The sequence below is a fragment of the Mus caroli genome, chromosome 14, assembly GCF_900094665.2.
Source record: "Mus caroli chromosome 14, CAROLI_EIJ_v1.1, whole genome shotgun sequence".
Taxonomy (NCBI): domain Eukaryota; kingdom Metazoa; phylum Chordata; class Mammalia; order Rodentia; family Muridae; genus Mus; species Mus caroli.
Genome location: NC_034583.1, coordinates 49,226,604 through 49,253,421, shown reverse-complemented (window position 1 = coordinate 49,253,421; position 26,818 = coordinate 49,226,604). Strand labels below are relative to the sequence as shown.

Here is a 26,818-nt window from a genome sequence, read left to right as displayed (position 1 = left end):
TACAACTGACATAGGCTTTCCCTAGAGAGCTAAAGATGCTGTGTTTAAGTCTATCGACTGAAAAAAACATGCTAAATCTAATTTGATTCCTCATTTATCATCAACACCCTTCTGACTTAGTCCCTATTCTTAATCTAGTTTGTCCGATATATTCCACCCAGAACCTATTATCCTTCCTTTAGTTTAATTTCATGAGGGGCGATGTTAGAGGCCAGAAGGGGGCGCTGGATGCCCTGGAGCTGGACTTATCTGTGGCATTAAGTCTCCGGAATCCAGCTGTAGTACTCTGGAAGGGCATCAAGCACCCTTCACCCCTGAGCCATCCCTGCAGCCCCTTCTTGGACCACAGTGGTGCCCTGACCTGTTTGGACAGTTAACCAGCTAACTCATATCTTTTGCCTTGGAAACTGTCACCCGAGCCGAGGGTCACCTCAAAACCACGCTTGAACGTCGAGGAAGCAGCCACACCTAGCAACACACGCGCAGAGCACGGTGGAGGCTGATGAGCTCTCGCGAGAGCCCAACTCTGTTCTCGGGCAACAGACAGTGAGGGCGGGGCGCGACACTCGGGCGCTTCCGCAAAGATGGCGGCGGCTGCGGGAAGAAGCGCTCGGCTGGCGGCCTGGGGCGAAAGGCTGCGGCGCGGGCTCGCGGCCGGACGACGAACTGTGCCGACTCGCGGCCCTCTCGCAGCGGCTGTGGCCGGGGTAGCCCTGGCAGGCGCAGGAGCGGCATGGCATCACGGCCGCGTGAAAGCAGCCGAGCGCGAGGGCTCCCTTACGGTGTCGGCGCAGGTACGGCTCAGCCCGGCCCCGCCCTCAGGCGCCCCTGGGAGGGAGGCGGAGGCACGGGAGACCCCAGGCGCCTAGCGCGAGCCTGGAGGGCCTGGGGTTGGGGGGTCGGGGAGGAGGCGGCGGGAGGCCCCGCCCGGGATGCGTGTGGGCGTGGCTGGGGCACGCCTCTGCCCACCTGGTGGATGGAGAAGGGTCCTTGACGTCTGCGGGGGCTGGGCATTCCTTAGTTAACCTGCATCGTTAAAGGGTTCCCTGGTCGCTTCTTTGTTGAAAAGGGTGGCGTCGCCCTACTGTGTGATCCACACACACCCCCCAGTCTAGAGAATATCAACTCTAAAAGTTAAACAGCTGATAGTTGCAGATTTTATCAATTCCAATGACAGCTGTTACATAAGTCGAAACCGTAATGTTTTAATGGACCCCGCCTACGCGGCAAAACAAGTTTTCTTAAACCTGAGCTGTCAGGATGCAAATGTTAAGTACCCTACTTCAAGATGAACCTGGTCTTGTAAAACCTTGGAAAGTTTGAATGTACTCTCTAAGATTTTTATAGAGAGAAGCATTTCAGTATTTTGGGTTTTAAGGCTTTTAAAATTAAAAGCAGTGTTTTATTTTCCTTATTTGCTAGGTTTCTGTTACCTAGTTCTAGTGGGAAAACTCAAGCATTAAAATACAACAAAAAGAAAAGCATACCTTACAGATTAAAGGTTGGCAAGTGTTTGATTATTGAACAGTTTATACAAACATTGACTCCAGCCTCATACCACATCAGAGGTGGACAAAACTACACAAGCATTATAGACTTCTTTTTAATGTTTTCTATGATTTATTTTCATTTTATATGTATAAGTGTTTTGCCTGTGTGTATGTGTGCACACTGAATGCAGACCTGATGCCCAAATGCCATAAGTCTGCATTGGGCCCCTAGAACTAGAGTTACAGGTGATCCTAAGGGACCACATGAGTGCTGGGAACTGAACCTGGGCCCTCTATAAGAGCAGCCAGTGCCCTTAACCACTGAGCCATCATTCCAGCCCCAACATTTTTGTTCATTCTATGTCAGCCAAATTTATTGTTCATTATTGGTTTTTCTGTTTGCATATTCAATTCCATCCTATTCAGAACCTTAGGTTAGTCCCCCTGTGGTATTTTACTTTAACATCCAAAACTACTAGTGCCTAGGATAATAAACTCACGTTTTGTTTTGTTTTGTTTTTTGCTGGTGTTGAGTTTTCAATATAGTAGGCAAGTGCTCTACTACTGAACTACATCCCAGCCCTCCACATTTAAATTTTTGTAATATAGAGCCACCTTAATCACATTCCATGACTTGTTATTAACTCAAAAAACTTCAGCCAGTGACTCACTCACTGTCTAGGAACCAAATTTACTTCCCACCCATGTTCCCTCCACAGTTTATAAGCTGATTTCACCTCCTTTGAGTTCTAAGATTTTTCTCTGGTTTCCTTTGTGTTCTGGCTCCCTTCTAGCCTGTTTCCCTTTAAATTAGGAACTTCAGCTTATCATTCACACCAATGTGGCATTTTGAGTCTTTCCTCACTTAGCCTGCTCATTTTCTTTGTAACCTTCCACCTAACTAAAGAAACCCAGACTCGTTATCACTTGTTTTCTAAGTTCTGCTGGCACAAGTCTGCTTGGTCTGCTCTTTGGACTAATTGAAACCCCGGGCTTTTCTGCTTTCTCTCCTATAGTGAGCATCCCTTCCTCTACAGTGGCTGAGAACTACTGCAGTCAGCATTACTGTGTTTTGAAATCTCCCCCTCTAGGGCAGTAATTTGAATGTATTTTCCCAAAAGGGGGCACCTATTAATCCTTTGACACCATTTGGTCACATGAGTGCACACAGCTTTATTTTATGTTTATTTTACTGCATATATGTGGATCTAGTATAATAATGAGACTAGCTTTCATTTTCTTTCATCACATGAAATGACTTTTCCAGTAAACATGGAGAGCTTGTGTTAATGGTGCCCTGCTCTTTTCTGTTTCCCCCTGTGGTGGTTTGTGTGGGTCAGCAGTAGACATCCAGATCATAGGGCAGCTGACAGGTTGTAACCCATCTTTCCATCATAACTATTGAAGTCCTGTATACCAAGGCATGTGCAGGGAGTGTTAGAAAGGCAGCTTACTTAAGTCTAACAGCAGAGGGCAATTTTAATCCAATATTGTACTGCTGGCTGCCGTTGGAGGGTCCTAGAAGAGCACCCAACACACTCCTGGTTTCCTGAAGGGATGAGAAATAAATGTCATCCTGGAGCGGCGTGGGAGTCGTTTGGCAGAAAGAGAATGTAGATAATTGGAATATCTGCTCAGAGATCTACAAGGAAGTTTAATTCAGCAAAAGCGTGAGCTATGAGACCAGTGTGTGCAGGGACCTGGAGTGTCATTAAATCACCTAAGCCATATTAGTGGGACTTCTTAAGGACTATAAAAAGCCATTGCAGGAGTTCTGTAGTCTTGGACAGCTTCCACTGGAACCTCCACCCTCACTCTCACCCTCACCCTCACCCCCAGTCCCACAGAAAGCATTCTAGGTAGAAGAGGTAACTTTGTTTCCAGTACCCAGTGATTTAAACTTATCTAATTAGGAGTACAAACAAGGCACACTAGAGCAGCTGTTTAACGGCGGGTGGCGCCCTCATACTGGCTTGCATATGAGGCCATAACTGGGTGTGCGATTATAGAAAAGAAAAGCAAAAGCCAAGAATAAAAGGTTCCTAAGCACCCAATGAGGGGGAAACCAAACATAAAACACACTGCATCGCAGGTGTTTGTAGCAGTACTCGCTGGTGTTATCTGTAACTTCCCTGGAACCTTGTTCTAAACACACAGTATCCAGGGCCTGAACACTCTGGCTTTGATTCCAGACAATTGTGTATAATGAATTGCAGTGGCTTTTTTTACTATACATACAAAGATTTCTGCTCTTACAGAAACATAGTGGTTTAAGAACCAAAAACAAAAAACAAACAAACAAACCTACTGTGTTTCTACCATCATTTTTCATTGTGTATCAAATTACTATATTGTTCATTGTATTGTGTTTAAATATTTGATTTGAAATTTTTAAGTTACTGATCTTAGAAAGTCTTTACATGAATCTTGCTTGTAATTAGGACATAATTTCCAACAATTTCTGAAGCATCCCTAAATACTTGTGTGTGTGTGTGTGCGTGTGTGTGTTGTATGTTTGCATTGATAACTAAAAAAGCAAAGTATCTATCAGTCAGCTTCAGAAAAACATTGGAAATAGACTACACCCTGCAGGGCCAGATCTCCAGCCAAGATTTAAGGACCACATCTATCTTATTAACTACTTTTAAATTTTTTTATTCCATTCATTTGTGTTCATATGTGTGAGTCCAACTGCTCTGCGTGTATAGAGTTATGTTGTAGTCTGTTCTTTCCTTCATCATGGGAGTCTAGTGATTGAAACTCTGGTCTTCAGTCTGAGTAGCAAGTGCCCTTACCCAGTGCGCCATATCGAAGGTCCATTGTTTTAAGTTATTTTTCTTGTTTTCTCTCTCTGTCTCTCTCTGTGCCTCTCCCCCCGCCCTCCCCCGTGTGTGTGTGTGTGTGTGTGTGTGTGTGTGTGTGTGTGTGTAGTTTGCATTTATGTGTGCATGTGTTTATGGGTGTGTATGTAGAAGTCTGAAGTGATTTCAGGAATCTTCCTCAGTCACTCTTGCACCTTATTCTTTGAAGCAGGGTCTCTGTCTGATCTTGCTAGCCAGATTGCTCTGAGAAACCCATCTGCCTTTCTATCTGGAAGTACAGGCTGCCACATCCAATTGACCTGACATTTATGGCATCTGGATGGACTCGGGGGATCTGAACTTCGGTCCTCTTGCTTGCTGCAAGTACTTCTAACAACCGAGCCATCTTCCCATCCCTACCCAAAGATTCGCTTTCCTCTTGAATAAATCATAAAAATGTATAAAAAACAGTTGTTAGAGGCTGGAGAGATGGCTCAGTGGTTAAGAGCACTGACTGCTCTTCCAGAGGTTCTGAGTTTAATTCCCAGCAACCACATGGTGGCTCACAACCATCTGTAATGGGATCTGTGCCTCTTCTGGTATCTGTGAAGAAAGCCACAGTGTACTCACATACATTAAATAAATAGATCTTAAAAAAGCAAAACAAATAAACCCTTTAAAAAAAAGATAGTTGTTATAAGACAGTTTGATAACATTGTCAGTAGATGGTTTATCTACCTGTTTTACATACCTCTATACCTAGGTAGGGTCTTGTAAAAAACAGTTTCAGTGAAAAAGGATCAGGACTGGAAAGGTTTAAGAAGCCTATCAGGAGCCTTTTACAGTCTCCAACTCTGTCATGATAGACATGTTCCTTTCCTATTATAAGCGTTACAGCATCTCAGAGTGTTACCTTGCAATTCCTGCCCTGCCCGCCATCCTCTCAAGCTGTATATTGTTTGGTGGCCTCTGTGCGAAGAGTATCGAGACCTTAGGAAAATGAGTGAACTGAAAGCGAGTTACAGCGTTCTCACAGTAACTGGGGAATGGTGGCACCTTAATCAGGAGACTGAGGTACAGAAGAAGCTGTGCAGAGTCTGAACTCCATGTGTGTTATCTAAGTGTGGGTCTGCTGTTTCAAAACATACAGTGAGTACCATAGGCTAACAGTGCTGCTCCTGCCAGAAGTTTGTGGTAGAATTTGCTTTAGGGTTCTTCAGTATGTGAGTTGCTTCTAAATTTTGTCAGGTTATATAGAATATTAGATACTAGATGTTTCCTTGGCTTCATTTCAGTTTTTTGTATTGTTTTGTTTTATTTGGTTTTCAATGAAAACACTTGCCTTCTACTATTTAAATAGTCAAGTTATTTGGTTTAACAGTGGACATTACTGTATTTCTATATTCTAAGTAAGGGTAAGTCCACATCCCTTATTATATAGATTCATTGGTGTTTTATTCCCCTTAGTAGATTTAGTTGTATTTCTATTTATGAATCCTTACAAACTTCTGCTCCATGAATCAGTATTTTCTTTTCTTCCCTTATGCATGTATTTTGTCTTCTAGTGGAATGGCCATTTGTCTGTTTCATCTCTGCATATTGATACATAGAACAGTGATGGAATGAACTGAACTGCGCTGCTTAATAAAGGGCTTTGGTTGGGCTAGCATTGATAGAAAAGTCAGACAGCAGCATAGAGCAATTCCCCCATTGTCCCCATATAGACTCAGTTACACTCTTGGAGCTCCACAGACGTGCCATGCCATGTTTACACTAGAAAACAATAAGGAGGACACTGTGCCCTTTTCTGCTGTTGTCCTCAGTGTATTGTGACTGGAATAGAAATACTACAAATACTTAACTGAATATGCAGATAAATTGATAAGGCCTCACTCCTAATAAATATGTAATTTCTCAAAAGTCTAAAATTCATCTCTTGAGATTTTAACATCATATTATTAGCATTTATATGTGTCTTTTTACAAGATTCTGTCTTTTGCTATCACATTTAATATAGCAAATACCAACTAAAGAATTCAAGTAAAGTCAGTGACTTCACTCTAACTAAATTGAGAGGCTTCCACTGATAAACCTCAGACCGATTAGATTACTTTTTAACTTTTTAAAAAGATTTATTTATTATTATATGTAAGTACATTGTAGCTATCTTCAGATACACCAGAAGAGGGCACCAGATCCCATTACAGATGGTTGTGAGCCACCATGTGGTTGCTGGGAATTGAACTCAGGACCTCTGGAAGAACAGTCAGTGCTCTTAACTGATGAGCCATCTCCCCAGTCCATGTGTAGCCTAAACTGGCCTTGAACTCGTTATCCTCCTGCCTCTGCCTCCTTCAGCAAACCTCCACCACAACCGGCACTTTTTCATTTAAATAGTCCTGGCATATGGCAAAAGCCAGCTGGATAATAGATTTTGGTGTCGTATAATGGTTAAATCTGGGAACTGGCAAGATGGCTCTAGGTAAAGGAGCATTTACTAAGCCTAACAACCTAAGCTCAATTCCTGCAACAGACATGGCAAAAGAAGACAACCAGTTCCTACAAGTTATTCTCTGACCCCCACAGACATGCACACATATACACACAGAACACAATCAATGAATGGGGTTCCTACAAGTTATTCTCTGACCCCCACAGACATACACACATATACACACAGAACACAATCAATGAATGGAGTTTTTGTCTAATTTCTTGTTAAATGCTTATGTTTGTGTGACACTGCTCACCTCAACTGAAGGTTATAGAATAAAATCTGTATCTTTGCAATGCCCTTAAAAATTTGTTAGGAGAAAGAAGCCCAGAAAAGTAGCAGGGCTGAAAAATAACTATCTACCTTTAGGCAAGGAAGAGTGGACACTAGAGGAAGAAGGTGTTGGGGCACGTAAAGCTGAAAGTCAGCCTCTGCAGCAGTCATGGATAGATACCACATGGATAGTAAGCCTTCTACCAATAGGCACCTGCCATGTCCAGAAAGGGTGAGTGGGCTAACTGATCTATACAGTCATTTAGCTCCACAGTGTTTCATAATCACTACAGTTGAATTGTGTGTAACATAAGGTGTCTCTGGATTTGCTGTAGAAGATGCTCGGTACAGCTGTTTGGAAATCCCAGGGTGCAAAGGATGTTTTCCTGAAGGTGTAGCCAAAGCCACCTACCCATCGGAAGTGGCCTTGACCTTTGATGTGGGCCTTTGGGCTCCATCTCTGAATAAATAAGATAGACTGGGACATAGGAACAAATGCCTTTCTATTTCTGGTGTCTTTCAGTCTGTCAACTGTCCTCTGTTGACAGACTAAAGTTTTTCCAGATGGCAAAGGAGAAGAATTCACTAAGTCCAGCCCCAGTGTCATGAACCAGACCTGGGAAGAGTGGCTGAGGAGCTGAGAAACAATGCATAAATAACTGGTGTAGAATGAAGACAGCTCCCCAGAGTTCAGGAGACCAAGCTCTTAGTTGACTACATATAGCAAAGGATTTAATATGTGAGCTTATGGAGGGATGTGAACAAGTGCCTATTCACCCTAGATAGAGCACAGAAAACCAAAGGAAGAGTTCCATCAGTCCAGCCTAATGAGTTAGTAAATTTGTTTTGCTCAGTTGCAGAAGCACTGGTGGTGACAGAATAGTCATATAGCTGAAAAGTCCTACCTTAGCATGGACATCAACCTCCTAAAGGCTGCAGATGGAGTTTCCTACTTCACTTAACTTCCTACCTTCTGTATATACTCTGAGCATCTCCCAAGGCCAGGCGCAGCTGGGGCAGAATCAAATATAGCTAGTGTGTGAGGCTATGGGAGGGTGTGCCTGGAGTCCCAGGGCAATCTGGTGATCTTCCTTCCCCGTGAGAGAACTCAACGGTCTCAATATTCTGAGGGTCTCCTAAGACAGGTAGTCACAGCTGCTCTGCTTCAGATAGAGATGGCTGCACTATGGGGCCTGGATTGGAGTGTAGTTGATAGACAAGGTGTCACACCATTAAAGAAAACTGACTGTCACTAGGCATAGTGGCACACAGAAGGCAGAGGCTTCTCTGAGTTCTAGACAGGCTGTTCTACATAGTTCCAGAATAGGCAGGGTTATGTAAAGAGACTCTGTCTAAAAAAGACAAAAACAGGAAAGAAAACTGACTCTCCCTCTTCAGCAGCAGCCAGATGCCAGCAGCTCCCTCCATGCCCTTTTCCCCATCTCTTCGGGGATTTGGTCTGGCTTGAGCTTGCCTGGTTCTTATGCATACTGTAGAGTTGCTGTGAGTTCGTATGTGCAATTGCCCTCTTACGTCCTGCAACAAACACCTTTAAGGTAGACCTTTGTAAATATCTGGCAGGCATAATAAAATTACCCAATGTCAGCATCCCTTACCAATGATGTACTAGTATGATCTTTGCATCTGTGCCCCTACAGCCACCTCCATGACTCATATCTTTAGACATATATTTTAATTTTCAGTATCACTTCTCTCTTTACTATGATTGAGCATTTTAGTGGCATCAAGATGGGCTGCAGCAGTAGTAGGACGCTTGAATTACTCTTGATTTTTTTGTTTTGTTTTTTTTTCAAGACAGGATTAATTCGTATAGTCCTGGCTGTCCTGGAACTCTCTTTGTAGACCATGTTGGCCTTGAACTCAGAGATCCTCCTGCCTCTTTCTTGAGAGTGCTGGGATTAAAGATATTAACCCCCACCACCTGACTTTTAATTTTAAAATGTTGGCACCCACAGTGACACTTAGTTTCTGTTGTGTCAGTCCTTCTCACTGTTGTCTGTCAGAAGGGTCTCTTGCCCAGCACTCAAGAGGCACAGGCAGGAGGAGTCTACTAATACCAGGATTGGGAGGCAGAGAACTTAGGAGGATCTCAGATTCCAAGTCAGTCTAGGTTATATAGCAAGACTTTGCTAAAAAAGAAAGTCAAGATCCAATACTTGCTAAAATTCTATCCAGCCTACACTCTCATTTAGTTATTAGTGTCTTCCAAAGTGTGTCCATCAGTTTTTGTCACCAGGAAAAAGCAAAGGAGAATGGCCTTATCTTGGCTTACAGTTTCAGAGGTTTCACTCTGGTCATTGAGCCCATTGCCATGGGCCTATAGTGAGGCAGAGCATTGTAGTAGTAGGTTCATGGGACAAGAGCAAGTTTGATGTTAGGATCCAAGGCCTTTCCTGAGGCCCTGATCTATGGAGAAAGAATCTTGTCTAAAACTGGGAGTGTGCTTAGAAAAGCTAGTATTGGCCTGGCGCCAGGGCCTTGAGGAAACTGCAGTTTTGACTCCTGAGAACTTGATTTTCTCCCCCTTTAAATGCTATGGTTCTCAGTCCCAAGGTCACTGAGCACTTTGTCTGTGATGTGCTTAAGATGCCCTGTGTTCCCTTTATGCAACATTGCTTGATTCGATTCCTGCTCACTCCATCCCATTGTATGGTAGCTTTCTGCTGATTCTGTTCCATTTCTCCCTGTGGAAAGTATAAGATCCTGTTCTTCTTAATTAACTTGCTTGGCTAAGTCATAGCTTGTACAAGACCTTCTTTCCTGTCTTCTTTGTTTCTCATCACCTGGTCCACCCTCAGGAATCTGTCCCTGAAGAATGACCTGCCAGTCTAGGTCAGTGTGATGACAGGATTTCCCCTTTAAGTTTTTCTTCCAACCAGCCTGACTGGATATGCCCACTGGTGCAATAGTGTACAAGGGTTATGGGAGTGACCACCTCTTTTCTGGTTGGGTCTGAAGTCCACTCCATGGATGAAACTCATACCTGGCCCTGAAAAGGACCGAGAATCTCTGGCTAAATAGGTTCTAGGGGAGAACCCAATACTATTGTTCTGCTGTATGGATAGTACTAAAATGACTCCTGATGATTTATTGTCATACCCATAAGTCAGCCTTTCTCAGCTCTCGTCAAAGAAGCCTCTTGCAGTAGATTGCAGAGACCTTTGACTGGTCAATGTACAAAGAGTAAGAGATTGTGAAGTTCTAAGACCTTTATTGGGCATGACTGACACATCCCTCCCCATAAGGCTAAGGGATCTTCTCAGAAGAGGGGTTCAAACGATTGTAATGGCCAGAAATGGTGGAAAATATCAGAATCAGTGTTTTCTCAAACAATAGGTCAATTGCACAAGTGGCTTTACAGCAGTTATGACAGCGTACACAAGACCTCTGCAAGCTCCACCTACACAAAAGCCCAGTGGGGGGTTAGGAGGGCAGGGCTGCCTCTAGACAAAATCCCACCCCATCTAGGAGCTATTGACAATTTATACACAGTCATTTTTCTTTTATCCTGTGACCTCTGGTAGGCTGACCACATGTCAGAGCACACCCCACTCCCAAAACTAGCTGGGCAATACAGACTGGAATTGATAGCAAAAGAAAAACTAAAGTCACACCTCCAGTAACCTACTTCCTCTACCTAGGCTCCACTTTCTAATACCCCAGTTTCCTATGAACTCATCAGTGGAGCCACCCAATCCCTTCTCAAAGCCCATCAGCTGACAATGAAGCCTTTAGCATATGAGCCTTATGACAGAATACTTGATAGCCATACCACAGCAGTATTTACATATAACTGCCTTACTTTCATTCATCATCTTACTAACAGTACTTAGAGGGGATCCTGATTAATAGTAGGAATTCAATAAGTACTTTTGTTTTGTTTTGTTTTTTTCGAGACAGGGTTTCTCTGTGTAGCCCTGACTGTCCTGGAACTCACTCTGTAGACCAGGCTGGCCTCGAACCCAGAAATCCGCCTGCCTCTGCCTCCCGAGTGCTGGGATTAAAGGCGTGCGCCACCACGCCCAGCTCAGTAAGTACTTGTTTTGTTTTGTTTTGTTTTGTTTTTAGTACTTGTTAAATAGATAAATGAGTAGCTAGATAAGTAGAGGCCTTGCTTACCCTGTACTTAAATAGCTGAACTTCAGCCGGGCATGGCGGTGCACTCTTGTAATCCCAGCACTCAGGACACAGAGGCAGGTGGATCCTTGAGTTTGAGGATAGCCTGGTCTACAGAGTGAGTTTGAGAACAACCAGGAACCTGTCTTGAAAAGCAAACAAAAAGAACAAAAAAGGCTATACTTAGTTCAGAGTTAGTGGGCTAGCCGTCTAGCTTCAGACCTCCTCTGTTCTTAAAACATTTTCTCCTGTCACTGAGTGGTGGCTAATGCTTAGAATGTCACTATTAGAATTGGTCACTGTTTCCTTTGGTTTATGTACTTTTGTCAGGAATACCTGTAAACCACACTGTCCTTACAGTGCCTCAGATCAGGATGTACAGAATCTAGCTGTCTCCTGGTAATATTCGTCATATGGTGAGGTAGTATCTGTCAGGTTTCTTCACTGTAGAGTTAAAAAGTGTTACATTCTCATTAAATAGTAAAGTTCTATGGGGAGCTACTTCAAGGCTTCATTGGGCATTAAAATAAAGAGAAAGTCCAATTTACTTTTGTCATAAGCCAAAGATCCCTCCCTATCTCAGAAGGCAGTACTAAGCATCATCCCACGGGTGCTGATGCTAAGTTTAGATATTGCTTATGCTGACTTGATCCTGGAAGGATCTGCAGTGACTTAGAAAAGTACTGTTGCTGGGTATGGGCTCTAAGGGAGAAGAAATACAGGTCAAAACGGCTAATGCTATGAGACCCTGGGTTGTGCTTCAAGTGAGCCACAACTCAGCAAGGTGAGAGGGAAACAGGCTTGGTATACACTTCACGTAGAAACATAACTGATCCTGTGACTGGAGTTTACTGTCGGGTTCCTCTAATAAATACGGTGGTCCCCTGAGTGACAGTCTCTCGTCTTTGCTGAAGCAGAATGCTTGTCTCACCAAAAAGCATAAGGTCAGGGCCACAGACATGTGCAGTCAGCAGAGGACAGGAGCACAGGACAGCAAGAGTGAAGGAGTGCTTATATTTGTAGTATGTGCTTTTGTGCAAAGGAGTAAAAAGATGGTAAGACATTAACAGTGAGTAGAACTGAGACTTGCTGCCCTGGCTGGGGTGTATTTGTGTTCATTTAAACTACTGTGCCACTGGTAACAAAATTTACAGCAACATATAGAAGCTTGATAACCATGAAACATTACAAGGCCAGAGAATGTATAAATCTTTCTAATGAGTGCAGAGAAGTTTGGGGCGGCTTTGGGTTTTTGTTTTTATCTTACTGCCTCAGGTAAGAATGACTGGAAACAGATAAATGCTGACAACCTTTGATGTTAATAAGCCCAAATGAAAGTCAAAAAAATCAGAGTGTAAATGGCTAGACTATGAAAAGAAAGATGGCACAGCTCGTCCTGTAATTAGAGGCAATCTGTGATTTGGCATAGCTGGTCGTCCTGCATGAATCAAAGCCTGTCTTCCCTGCATCGTTATAGAGCCATGCTGGTTTGTCTTACTGTACGTCTCTGGAGGATATTTCCTGTGGGACCAAGGAAAAGAGAAGAGCAAATGATAGTGATAAAAGCAGAAGGTATCCCCTTTCCTTTCACAGCTCAGTTTGTCTCACTGAGCCCAAGAAAGAAGTTGTTCCTGCTTTGCTGTAGCGCGTTTCACGGACTGCGTATGTCAGGGCTTCCAGTGCATAGACACATCCTGAACCACTAATGTGACAGTGTAGGCGCTTAAGGCTCAGATGCTTGTCATATCAGGAGCAACAAGTCTATAATAACCCAGTTCTATATGTAACATTATTAATGTGTCTGGATTTCAGTACAACTTTAATATTTTGTGAATCTTATTTTAGTACATCTGGTGATACAAAAATGTTCATTTCCATCTATGAAAGTTCCATAAGTCTATGATAGGTAGAGTAAAAGTTGGAATTCCTATGAATAAGGCCTTATCCAATCTTACCTTTACCCACATTATATGCTTCATAATGTTATATACTAGGAGTGTCATGCCTTAAGATTCCAGGTGTCTTTGTCCTCAATCTCTTAGTTGCTATGTGCCTAGGAAATGGAAATCAGCTTTTAAGTTAGGTAAATCTAAGTGGAAAGAATAGGGGTATGTCAACACATTGCTCCAGGTATGCCAGGCACAACCTAAAGCTTGGCTGTCTACTCTGGGATTATGTACCAGAAACTGCACATGGGTTGCTTTCTGTGCTTTATGCAGTACAGATATCAAGAGATTAAGTCACATCTTTGTATTTTTAAAGCAGAGTCTTTTTCAGTTTCACTTAACCATAATCACTGAATTAAGAGTCCTGCTTAAATCAAAACAGATTCTTAGGAAGGCATCTCTGCTATGTTTAAACCTACAGCCCTGGGGTTTACATGGTTCTAGGAATTGCTCCAGGATTGAAGTCTGATCCGTGTACCGCTATTTGGTGGTATAGCAGCACTCCTCTGTCTATGGGTAGCATAGTGGGTGCCCCAGAGGTGGAGCTGTAACTGCTATACTGCCAAGGGAAAGCAGTAACCAGCTGAGTGCCAAAAGGCTCATCTGATTAGCATCATGTGGTTAGCCAGGCCAGCATCCTACCTGTGTGGAAAGGCTTCCTTAGCCCCTCTGGTAGGTCTCACACAGATGTACTAGGTGTAAAAGATAGTTTAGTGACAAGCAGAAAAAGTAAGAAGGAAGCATTGGAATTTAGACACTGGGATCAAGAGAGAACAGTCAAGAGGCTAGAGAGATGGGTCAGCAGTCAAGAGTACTCACTGCTCTTACAGAGGAACTGGGCTTAGTTCTCAGCACCCACAGCTCAGCTCAGAGCCACCTGTAACTCCAGTTACAGTAGATGGAGACACTCTTACACGTAAAAGAAACAACATGGGTTGGGGTGGCAAGGACAATCAGGATAATACGTTCCAGAAAGACACTTTCTCAGAAACTCTGTGCTGACTAATCCTATCCTATCAGTGATAGAAACTTCATATTCAACACTACAACTTTTTTCCTTTTTAAATTAGGGCTTGGTGTTTTGTCAGTAGATTTGACCATTAGCAGTGATTAGGCAAATTTATGTTACAGCCATGACAGTTATTTTTTGGAACACTAAAATAATATTATAATTACTGACAATTCTTGAAATATGTTAGGAAAAGATCTAGAGATGTTGGATTCTTTCCTTAAAAATTCCTTACATCTCCTCTTTGATTGGCATATGTGTATATTATAGAGAATTTAGGAGGAATGAAAAAATAAATTCCACCTCCAGCCATAACTTGAAAAGACTAGTTACTCTTAAACTTTAGGAACTATACCTTAAATAGAAAGGTTTCTTTTAATTTATTTAAAACCTGACAAGACTTTTAAGAACCAGGAAGGAGCAAAGATATGTCCTAAGACTTCAGAGCAGAAACCGTGAACCTCAAGTGTGTTACTGTATGCAGACTGGACCATGTTCTGAGTCCATGAGATCATGTGGAAAGGGTTTGCTTTTTTTTTTTTTTCCAGAGACTTCACAAATAGTCGAAAGATTGGAAAAAATGATAACAAATGAATTATTGCCTGTTATTGTAGAAGAAAGCCAGGGGTAGTAATGCAACTCTATACTCACAACACTTGAGAAAGATGACCCACATGCCGGCTCTGTCCACATTCTACCCTTTCAGTTTGTAACAACTTACATGTTTGCTTTTGCTTTTTATTGTTGGTTTTTTGAGACAGCAAGAGCTCTTAACCACTGGGCATCTTTCCACCCCACTGGCTTTGTTTCTAATGTAAGAGTTCAGGAGCCTACACCTGACTCAGGTTACATGTTCACACACACACACACACACACACACACACACATGCGCGTATGTAATTAAAAATAAACTGTTAAAAAATATAGGCTTTAGCCAGGCAGTTGTGGTACGTGCTGGCATGTCTGCCAGCATTTGGAAGGCAGAAACAGAGACAGGCAGGTCTCTGTGAGTTCGAGGCCAGCCTGGACTATAAATCGAATTCCAGGACAGTCAGGGCTGTTACACAAAGAAACCCTGTCTCCAGAAAGAAAGGAAAGAAATAGTTTTGTTTTTAATTTTGAAGCATTTCGGGGAATTGTTCTTGGTTTTCTTGTGATTGGCATACCTCTGAAGAGCTTCATTTGGCCCAGGCTCCTGACTGCATGTGACCAACTCCCCAAACTTGGTTCTTGAATCACTGGCAGATGTTTGTTGTTTTGTTTTGTTTTGTTTTGGTGTGTGTATCTGTGTGTGTGTGTGTGTGTGTGTGTTGTTTGGGATTACTTTGGTTTGAAACAGTTATTTGAAACAGAATCCCACTGTAGCCCAGGTTGGTCTGGAACTCATAGCTGACCAGCTACCTCAGTATCCCAAGTACTAAGATGCAGTTGTGAGACATAGCTCAGCTTCTCTGGCAATTTTATGCTGCTGCTTCCTTGTGTTTGCACTTAAGGTAAAGAGCTCACATATGCCCATGTGACCTCATTTATAAAAGCTGCAGAGACTGAATCCTAGCTGTGGTAGTGCCTGTTAAAGGAAGCTGGCTCACTTGCTGAGCAGTTTTATTTTTGTTTTGCTTAAAACCAAAAAGGTTTTTTTTTTCTTTTCAGGGATTATACAGCAAATTCTATTACAGAGTTTTAAAACAATCCTTATCAAAGTATCTTCAAAATTACTAAAAGCATTCATATGTCATCATGAACTCTGTTGAAAAGGTGATGGGAAGCAGAAAGGGAGTATTGGTAGACTTAGGAGACTTTACTGCATTTGTGCACAGCAGGTCCCGAGAAGTCTTTGCCTGAACAAGAAATAATTCACCAATGTGCGGTAAAATCCTGTTCTTTGCTATTTGCATTGCACACGTGTAGCCTGTGGTTCATGTAGCCTTTGCATGGCTGGGGACTCTGCTATGAGTCCACAGAATGTGAACAGCGTCTCGGTACTGCTGGTGCTGCTCCTCTGCTCAGCATTTCCTGCAGATGTGTCCTCATAGAGCTGTTTCAGGAAAATTGTATTTCAGGCTACCGAAGACTCAAAGATGAAGCAGTGGGAAAAATCCATTAAGGCCTAAACTAAGCATGGTAGCAGGCCTGAAATCCATCAGATCATTCATTGAGATTTACGGGGGTGTGAGACAGCTGGTGTAATCCAGGTTCCAAGTGCCCTGTTTCCGAGAGGGTCATTTCATGGCCCCTATGCTAAACAGAACCAAGGCGGTACCCTCTGGGGTCGTCAGCACAGCCACCACCTGTCCATGGCTGCCTTTCCTCTTTTCCTTTTATGAAAGCATTTGAAAATCTGCAGTACTAAGAATGCATAATTTGTGTTTGTAATAAAATGAATACAAAGAGCCTTTATTTCTGTGTGGATATTTAGTGAAATTCCACGTGGCAGAACACACAGGTAGCTAAAACTTTTAATACATTATAAATTTAATACATTATAAATGTTAAGAATTATACATAAAAACAGATTTTACTATATTGGTTCTGAAACTAAACTCTCTTTTTTTAAGATTTAATTTATTATATGTTAAGTACACTGTAGCTGTCTTCTGACACTGCAGAAGAGGGTGTCAGATCTCGTTACAGATGGTTGTGAGCCACCATGTGGTTGCTGGGAAATGAACTCGAGACCTCTGGAAGAGCAGTCAGTGCTCTTAACCACTGAGCCATCTCTCCAGCCCAACTAAACTCTTTCTTAAAGTTATTTTTAATAGCAACTTTAAATTTAACTGGTTACAATTCACAAAGATCCATTGGTTCGTGGTATGTATCGTCATAGCACAAACAGTGTTAACTGTGTACTGGACAGTGGGGGCAAGAGAAACAAGGCATTTCCTGTTCTTGGAGTACTCCAGTAAGGGCAGACAGTTCCAATATAGGGCATTGGAGCACTGATTTACATAAAAAAAAAAAAATGTCCTCACAAGGACACCTAGCCCAGGTGCTTACCCCAGGAAGGACTCTTGGAGGAAGTAAATTAATTCCTAACAAGGAAGTTACCCAGTGTGGGGGAAAGACGAGGAACAAGAGACTGTATTGCGTGCCTAACTAACTTTGTCACGCATTTCATTACAGTCAGAAGCAAATAAATGGTCAATGTGTCTTCTGGAAAGGATCACTGCAGTCGATCAAAGGCAGTGGTTTGAGTGTTGGCAAAGGACACGCCAGCAATCCAGATCAGTTATCCAGCAGTCCTGACAGCAGCAGTCAGAACTGCGACCCACAGTGCCTTATAGGTTAGCTTCTTACATGGAAGCCAACTCATTAAAGAATGCACTATCAGTGAAAACGTGGGCTTTGTCTTTGTTTTTTCTCTTTTTCTTCATGTGTGTACTTCTTTAGTGAAACTTAGACTGAATACATTTAAGCTTTCATAATCTTGCCATTTACCTGGAAGTGTTTTAGAACTTCTACTCTTGTTTTGTTTTGAATGGGTGCTCATTTATATGCAGTCAACGTACATACCAGGTTGCTTGTTGTTTTTTAATAATTTCAGGGTTTTATGGAATTAGGTGTGGGTACTGAGAGATCGCTGTCACTAGTCAGCAGTGAACTCTGAAAAGCCACCTCACTGTTTCCTCTTAAGCTGAGGGAGAAAATGAAGCCCACAGCCGTTGGCCAAGGGTCAGGATACAGGGTGTGAGGGATGAGGGAGTACTGAGAATGTGGGAGCACGGGGAACACACGGCAAAATAACCTCCGAATGAGTCACTCTCCTTCTGCAGCCCCAGCTAGGAGATGCCATGGCCAGACTGCAGCTGTTCCAGGAAGGGGTGGGAAGCAAAGAGGGAATCCTTTAATCCAGCCCTTCCTTGCTCCAAACTGTGTCACACACTGCAGGACACACTATCCCGAGTGCTGTGGTCCCCACCTGAGGCTTCTGTTCCTGACTTAGTCCCCACAACATTCCCAGCTCCCCTAAGCTCTACTTCCCAAGAGCTGTTTGTGTGACTACCTGTGGTTCGTCTATTAGATCAGAATCTCTGTCACAAAAGTTTCTTCTTAACTGCTCAGCATCTCCTTAGATGCCTAGGGAAAAGGGCCCACACCTCACACAAATGTCCTGATACCAAACCTGTTACTAGCTTTATTCATAAATCTATTTGCAAAAATATTTAAATATACTAGTCCTAGTCCAGTGTGTATCTTATAAAAAACAGAAAGCCAAAATGCCATGATTGATTGATTGATTGATTAATTAATTAATTAATTAATTAATTGACTAACCTGTAAAAATAATGATTGGAGTTAACTGTTATTCTTACGGTACACGCACCAGGTAGATGCTGCTGCTGCTGTCCACTGCAGTCCCTAGGAAGTGGAGAGCCTTCTGAATCTCTGCTTGGTGCTCTGTCGCAGGAGACGTGCGGCTTGTTCAGTAGGTTGGTGTTAGTAATTGTAGGAAACGTTCACACATTAGTGTTTACCTGCTGTTCTATAGGGAAGAAGCCAAGGTAATTCAACTGTTTCTTAAGGAAAAGGTTATTTAATTAAATTGAAATGAATGACACTGGTCATATTTTAGGGTCATGTTGAGATTTTTAACCTAAGCCATGCACTCTTTGTTTAGATCACAAAAGTTACAGTGCGGCTCTTAGAAGGCAGTAGTGGAGAAGGAAAGTGAGTACTGTGCTAGGAAAAAACAATAAAAGAGAAGGTGTGTTTTCTTTTCTCATCAGCGCCTTTTGGTGGGGTGGGGATGAAGTACATGAGAATGTGCGTGTTACACCAATAGGAATAAAATATAACAATGTATAACACATAGCCATTTCTTCTTACTGTGCCTGTCTACGGAAAGCCACCTTCACTCTCCTACTTCAAGAGAAGTCTGGAATGCCATCACTAGACAATCAGCAGCGAAGCACCAGAGGCGCCCCATGCCCCAGGGTTCTGAGAATAGCCTTGTCTCCTTGGCCAAGGCTCTGTCACTGTAGAATTTACCATGAGACATAACTCATGCAGTGAAGATTTCTAATTTAGTCTGGAGTATTTTGTTTCATATACAATAAAGTCTCCTTCATCCGGAACAAAGTAGAAAATTTGTAATGAGTGAAAATTTCCAATCGTAAAGTTTTCTTTAAGAGAAGACATTCAGTCATGGTACAGAATGTTCAGAGGCAAAGCAATTTTATTTCATCCAGATTATTACCAATTCCAAAATAAGGGCCCCAAATGAATAGGTCTTTCTTACTATATTTTGTCTAACGCAGTGTGTGTGTGTTGGACATTCTGAAAGCTGTAATACTGTAAGAAAGGCCCTTCCTGTTCCCACTTTATTCTTGAGAAAAGCAGAGGCCAAAGAATGTTCAACAAAGAGCAGAGAACTTACTTTTTGTAATTTGTCACTTCATGGATAAAAAGTAGAGACAGAAGGGTGAAGCACCTGTTGCTTTAAAGGCAATAAATGAGTGAAATGTTTTAACAGAAGTCATCAGCTTTCAAAGATCTCTTTCATCCGCTTCCCATCACTCACTGCTCTTAATTCCTTTGTCACATTTTTTACTGCATTACACGTAATCCTTGAAATCCATGGCGCATTTTGTATATAACTAGAACCATGTGGGCAGTTCTCACATGGGCAGTATTGCCCCAAATCCCAGCATTTTTTTTTTCTTTTTGGTTCCTTCTTTCCCACATATTTAGTCTTAGATGCAGGTTTGAGGAGCAGTCCTGGGGGTGATGGGAAGAGTTTCCCCCACTCACCATCTCCCACCTAGAAAGTCTCTGACGTTCTCCCTAGGTTTAGGGTAGCAGCCTCCAGCAGGCCCTGAGCAGCCCTTTGATCTCAGCCCTGCATTCTATCCCTCCCTCTTCCTTCCCTAGGAGCTGGCTCCTCAGACAGCTGCTTTGCAGTAGAGTCCTCCTATTTATATGTAACTGTATACACTAGCCAACAGAGTCGATTTGTAGAAGCACCTTGTGAAACCTTGTTCAGATAAAGGGTAAGGTTAGTAGTGTTTATCCATTCCTTCTGGAATAGTTCTGTTTATAACGAACAGGTTGAAGTAAGAAGAGACAAAAATTTCCAGTCTCCCAGGTTAAATAAGTTTAGTGCTGATACACAATGGGTGGGTGTACAGACAGAGCCCACACCACCACCACCACCTCCTCCTCCTCCTCCTGCTGCTGCTGCTGCTGCCACCGCCACCCTCAGTGCCACACATTACAGTACAAGGACAATATGGCTCTGGGTTGTTTGGTTAACATTTTGTTCTATGGGCTTGAGAAGGATATACTCTCATGGAGGCCAGAGGAGAGCTAGCAGGAGACAGCTTTTTCCCTCTGCAGTGTAGGCTTTGCAGATTTAATCAGGTCATAAGAGTTGGCAGCAAGCAGTTTTGCCTGCACAGCCATCTTGCTGGCCATTTTAAGAATTCTTAGAGCTAATTCTATCTAACCCTGTACTATAGCTTTTTGAGGGGTGTGTGTGTGTGTGTGTGTGTTTAAACAAGCTTTACAAGGTTGAATCCAGCAATAAGGATATCATATTTGAAAGCCTATTTTAAAAGACTAAAATTGATCAGTCTCTCATGAGATGTAAAACATGCATGCACACATACAGGGCAGTGAGAACAAATAGTTTTCCATTCGATTTGTAGTGGTCTTTTTCTCTGTTTTTATTTAGCTTGACCAGACAGATCTGTTTTCCAGTATGACTGCTGTGCTCTCTAGACATCCATTTGCCTCACTGACTTCAGAATCTCCCATTTTCTTTTGAAATGTGGTTTTCATTGATCCCTGCTGCCTTTGCCTTAGTTTTTCCCCCACAGAATTTTATATAGGCCTTATCTTAGATTTTAAACAGACATTCTAGCTAATTATGTTATTTACCAAAAAATGATGTGACTGTATTTCCTGATCCTATCCGCCCTGACCTAAGTACTTTTCTCTTTGCATTATGCTCTCAGTTGAAGAACACAGCAGTGTTGGTGGCATCTGCTGTATAGTACCTGAGTACATGTACAGTGCAGCTGACGACACTGGGACATAACCTATGGCCTAAATATGCTTGGAAGTTCTCCCTGTGCTCAGGTTGGGAGTTATATCCATAGTGTATTGGGGGGTGCCTTTTGTTTCATCTGTTCCATCATTTTGGGGTACCTGCCAGTTTAGCTTCATAGTTCCTAGGTCACAATTATTCTGGCCACAATGATGCTGGCCCTTGCCTGGACAGGACATGGGAGGAAAAGGCTGACTTTGGGCCTTTGGTGGGCACAGTGATGGGGACATGATGTAGGAATAGGAAGTACTTGTCTTTCCTTGGCTTTGTACAAACCAGAAGCAGACACCCCTTCATCTGCCCCTCACCACCTCACAAGTGCAAGCTGCAGGAGGGGTGGCCCGCCAAGTCAAGCAACGGTAGCCTGTGCCTGGCAACTCCATCATCTGCGGTGGCTCAGGAGGTCACTGGTGAATTCATGCACCACACTGTTCCCCCTGCAAGAGGAGACCGGGTCTGCCTGGGTTACCCTGCACTTTCAGACACAAGTGTACTGTATGGAAATCCTTTAAGGCAAGCTTAAAACCTTACATTTTAGCATGGCTGTTTAACTTTGGGTATTAGGTTTTTTGGGAAGTTAGAAACAACTAAGAACTTTTGCTTCCTGAGCTCATGACTTTGTAAATTTTTTAGATGACTTTGGCTTTAAGCAAGAGTTGTCTTCAGGAGGTGCATTGCGCTGATTTTTTGTTTTGTTTGGGTTGAAGAAAACTAGCATTTGGATCCAGTGACTCCAGATTTTATTTCCTGGATTCTTCTATAAAATGAGAGTAAAACACAGAACCCAGCGTGGATAGGAAGTGGGACCAGTACACCCGGTGCCTCCAGCTTCCTCAGGTGCTGATCAGAGCCATTAGCACTGAAGCGACCCTGGTGCTTACAAGGACTTTAGGTATGAGCAGCAGCCTTAATCATTTGCCTTAGGATAACTTACTATTTTTGTAAGCAATTGATTTAATCTTAGAATATGACTTCGGACACATTTTTCTCAATGTCTTGAAATCCCAAATCGATGTGTCAGTGCACTGAATTTTTTGCTCACATAGATTCTTTTCCTGGTGCCTCGTTATGACAAAGAATGAACTAATAGTGAGCTCCTAAAACGTGTGTGTTGACATTATTGGGAAGATGAAAGCATGAGAACCTTGTGATTTCGTTTTATTTGACGTGTAACAGTATTCACGGCAATGTAGAACTCTGTCTACTTGTACTTTTCCAAAAGACGCTCTGGTTTCACTCATAGCTCTAATCATTTGCAGTTTATATAAACAAAGCCCTGATATTTGTCTACAGCATACATTCTACAAAGTGCTTTGGATGTCTAGTGAGTCAGACAGCGATGCTGGCTTATACAGCACAGTAAAGTGTGAGGTCTGTCATGTCAGTGAATCTCCCAGATAACTCAGGTTGCATTTGTTAGAAGGTATTTTTCTCATAAAAGATTTGTGTTAAATGCTTTTAAGCAATACTTCATCTGCCTTCATTTTGAGCAACATTTTCTAAGTGGCTTCTGAAAGTTATTCATGTATGTACATAGGGGCCATTGGTTGGCTGTGGTAACCTTGGTTGGCCCAAACCTTTTCAGCCCTGTGTTTTATATTCTTTCCTACCTCACTGGCCTCCCTACAGCTGTTTAGTGTACTGAACTCTAGCATTTATGTGGTTTTTCAGTGTAAAATACACAGTTGATTAAAACAAACAAGAGAGAAAACATTTGAAATGATCCATTTACACATGCATTGTGCTTAGTAAAAATGAACTGTCATGCTGATAAGCCTGTGACCCAATAGATGTTTGTGGTATTTACATATATATTGTTTAGTCTTTGTATGATTTTTTTATTTACAGTGTTTTTTATAATAAGGTTTTAAAATAATTATAGTAAAATACAAATTTACAGAAGTGTTTTTAATTAAAATTAATTTAATTTAGTTGTAAAAAAGACAAAAACAAAAATTTTAAGAAGCTTAAAATGGAGTATATAATATATAACATTAATGAATACTTCGCAAATGGTTCAAACTTGGTGTAAGAAATTTTTAACTATTCCATACCTTTAAATGAATTTAGAAGTTTAAAAGGATTTAACAACCATGTCACACCCTTATCAAAATAAAAAGTATGGAGTTAGACTTTGTATAAAGTCTGAACAATTAAAATTTTCCACTGGTTCCTTATCTACCTCAGATATGATGTATCAGCTATCACTCTGGCTTAGTCTGTCTTCTTGTAAAAATTAAGTGTCTCAGCATCAGTCTGCCTTTTATCTTCCCAGGACCTCACTTATGGGAACTTCATAGAGATTGAATATTTGTCTAGGAATTATATATAGAATAACTACCCGAATTCAGAATAGCACAAAACTAGAAATATGGGGCAGTTATAATCACACAGACTTAATACTGAGAATTTACATCTTTTTATCACTGCACATGAGAGTGTGCGAACAGCCTGACTAGCTGTTTTGGGTAGCCAGTAGCTACCCAAAAGTAAACAGGCAGACAGAATGCCAACTTTTTATCACTAATTTTGCCTACCATGTTGGAAAATTAAAGCTATTGTGGAAAGCTTTGTGTGACTAGGGAACTCTGGGCTTCCTATCCCCTGTGGTTCAAGACTGTGTGTGTGTGTGTGTGTGTGTGTGTGTGTGTGTGTGTGTGTCTGAATTCTATAACTGAATGTGCTGCTCCTGACCATCACTAGTGTTTGTATATGAACAACTGTGAGCAATCACTTTCTTGCATGGTTTCCTACCCATGGTTCCTCAGACAGGCTCATAGTCTTGTGTCAGCCTTTCTAGAGCGGGGGTCACAGGCATATGCCACCATGTATGCCTTGCTTGAGACAGACCTTTTCATCAGCAGAAGCAGACCTCAAGACACCCATAGTTCAGCCAATGAAGATGTGAGGAAGAAATCAGAACCGCTCACAAAGTTGTTGGTTTTTGTTTGCTCTTGGTTTTTCAGCTGACCTTTATGTCTTGAGGATGAACTTCTTCTGAGGCTCTGGCCCTGAGGGTCACTGACAGGCACTTAAGGCATTTGTCTTGGGGTGGAGAGATGGCTTATACACAACTGTACTCCTGCATACACAGCTAATATGCTACACATCAGAGTGAGACAGGCTGAAGCATCACTTCAGACCCAATGGTCTACTTGAAAGCTAGGCAGAAAGAGCTTGGGAGTTGCAATAGTACATCCTTAGAAAGTCACACAGTAAAGCATTTTTCTCCTCTTAATAATGCTTTCTTGACCATTGAAACCTTGTAGTAGGTTTGAGATCTGGCCAAAATAGTTTTGAACGTGAGGTAAAGCAAGTAAAGCCGACCAAATAAAGACTAAAGCCCTCGAGCTGGCGTTTACAAGCCAGGGCTCCTTATATAAGATAAACGTGTCACTGTGAACCTTCAAACTGTACTTTTAAAAGTTGACTACTGTTTGATAGGAAAAAAATATCCCAAACAAAACTGTGTTGGTACATTAGCTTGCAAAGTGATCATTTCAAAGGCCTTCTTTCCCCTCTGCTTAAATGTGTAACAGCAAACCGATCTATTCAGGACATTCTACTCAAATTTGATACAACCAGGAAAGTAATGCATGCTAGTTAGGAAATGGGCAGCATTTAGCCTGGGGCTTGGAGAATGGCTAATTCTAATCCTTTTCTTTGTGAGTCTCTAGAATCTGGCTTCTGTCCTCTCTCTCGTGAAGTCTTATCATCATACTGCATTTTTCTCTCATAGGAGCTGCTATGGGAACGTGTTGGACATTGAGAGGTTGGTGGCATATGGCCTGTGCCATCAGTGCCTACTGCATTCATCTAAACGAGCTTGTTGACCTTAACAAGCCTAGACTCCTTCTTTTTAAAAATAGGTTACAGCCGGGCATTCTGAGGGTTAGAGGACATGCTTATGGTGCTCACGGCCTGACATAGACACACCATTCGCTTAATGGGCTTCTTGCTGCAGATATTTTCTGCTACACAATCATGCACTTGGTTCATATGTATTCTGACTCTTCTAGGACTTTTCTGAAATTAGCACAGGCTCAATTAAGTGTTTACTTCAGAGAAGGTAAAGCAGCGATGAGGAAAGGGAGGCCTGGCAGTAAGCTGTGGGTGGGAGCATCCACTGTATCCTTCATAAAGGAACTAGAAAAGAGCTGCTGACTAGTGATGACGGAGAACTCAGCCTCAGTGAGAGGTGAGCATAGAGCATGGGTGCTCAGAATGGGGATTTAAAGGCCTTGGTCTAGTACAGTGGACTTGTTTATCCTGGGGAGTAACAGAAATTTAGAAAGCTACCATAGCAAACTAAATTGCAAGGGTGCTAGTAGAGGGTATTGAAGGGTTTCAAACCATCTGCTGGTGGAGAGTCACGCCTGTAGCTCAGTCACATTTAGGAGTTATTTATGTGGCAGTAACCTACAATTCTATGCAAATGTCAAGCTCAGAAATTACTAGTAAAAAGGATCCTTATTTCCTCTATCTTTTTGTTGTTGTTCACTAGAAACTAAGATACTTTGCCAAAATGTAAATGCATGCAAACAACACAATCAACCATCCAGCTTCATAAAATGGCACCTCCTCAAGAGTTGTCTCTTCAGAATGTGGTTCTGAGTTGGAGGTTGACGAAAGCATATGGAAAGAGCTCCACCTAGGCTTCAGTGTTGTTGTCTACTGCGGTGTCACAGACTGTGACTTTAGTGGAGCAGAAAGCTTAGTTAGAGATGTCAGCGCTGTCATCCAGCTGTTGGGAAAGCTGGGTCCTAAAGCCTGGAAAACTCCAGCACCAGTAATGTTGGCCCATGCGCATCCTTTCTTAGTTGTATGAGAGTGCAGCTGTGCGTGCCCTACTACCCACATCTGTCTGGTGTGAGCATCCGCCACTCTCTTGTGGTGGCAGTGGCTTTCTGCGCCTCCTTGTTCCTTCCTTGGGAAAGCACAACTCACTAACCCCTTACATGACCTCTGTGAATGTCATCCCTTCAAAAAACAGCCCTGTCTCACCTAGGAGACTGCCCACCCCCATCTGTGCTCTCTGTGTCAGTTCCCCCTGTCTCTGTGACTTCACATACTTGTGAGTGTCATTCTTATGCTTCAGAGTAACTTTGCTCCAATTAGTCATAATTGGTGCCTACAAATGTAGGGACTTAGCTGATACTTGTTACATGAGTAATGTAAACTTTGGTGGTTGTCAGTCCTAACTTCCTTTAAAGATAATTCTGGAGATACTTAAGTTTGGAAATCATACTGAAAAACTTAAATTATTATTTCTTTTTCTTTTAGAAAAATTATTTGGGACCAATAGAGAAACTTTCTCTCCGCAAACAGCGGTTCATGCAGTTTTCATCCCTGGAGCACGACGGAGAGTATTACATGACACCCCGAGACTTCCTCTTCTCAGTCATGTTTGAGCAAGTGGAGCGTGAGTGCTGTGCTATTTTATGTTGTTTGTTTTGGTTTGTTTTCAAATCTTAAACATGAGGGTTGGGAAGCTTGTTTTCAAAATTTGTGACAGCTTGAGCCAGGCGTGGTGGCGCACACCTTTAATCCCAGCACTCAGGAGGCAGAGGCAGGTGGATTTCTGAGTTCAAGGCCAGCCTGGTCTACAGAGTGAGTTCCAGGA

At 42.3% G+C, this 26,818-nt stretch overlaps 1 protein-coding gene across 1 annotated transcript in view; it reads left to right on the top strand.

The window, feature by feature from the left end:
* Window positions 1–561: 561 nt before the first annotated feature.
* The window catches only part of Micu2 (mitochondrial calcium uptake 2), a 79,226-nt gene continuing 52,969 nt past the window's right edge, over window positions 562–26,818 (top strand). Inside the window, exons 1-2 of the mRNA XM_021182414.1 lie at window positions 562–794; window positions 26,479–26,617. Coding sequence (XP_021038073.1) covers window positions 585–794; window positions 26,479–26,617 — 349 coding nt within the window. The 5' untranslated portion in view covers window positions 562–584. The remainder of the gene's footprint in view (window positions 795–26,478; window positions 26,618–26,818) is intronic.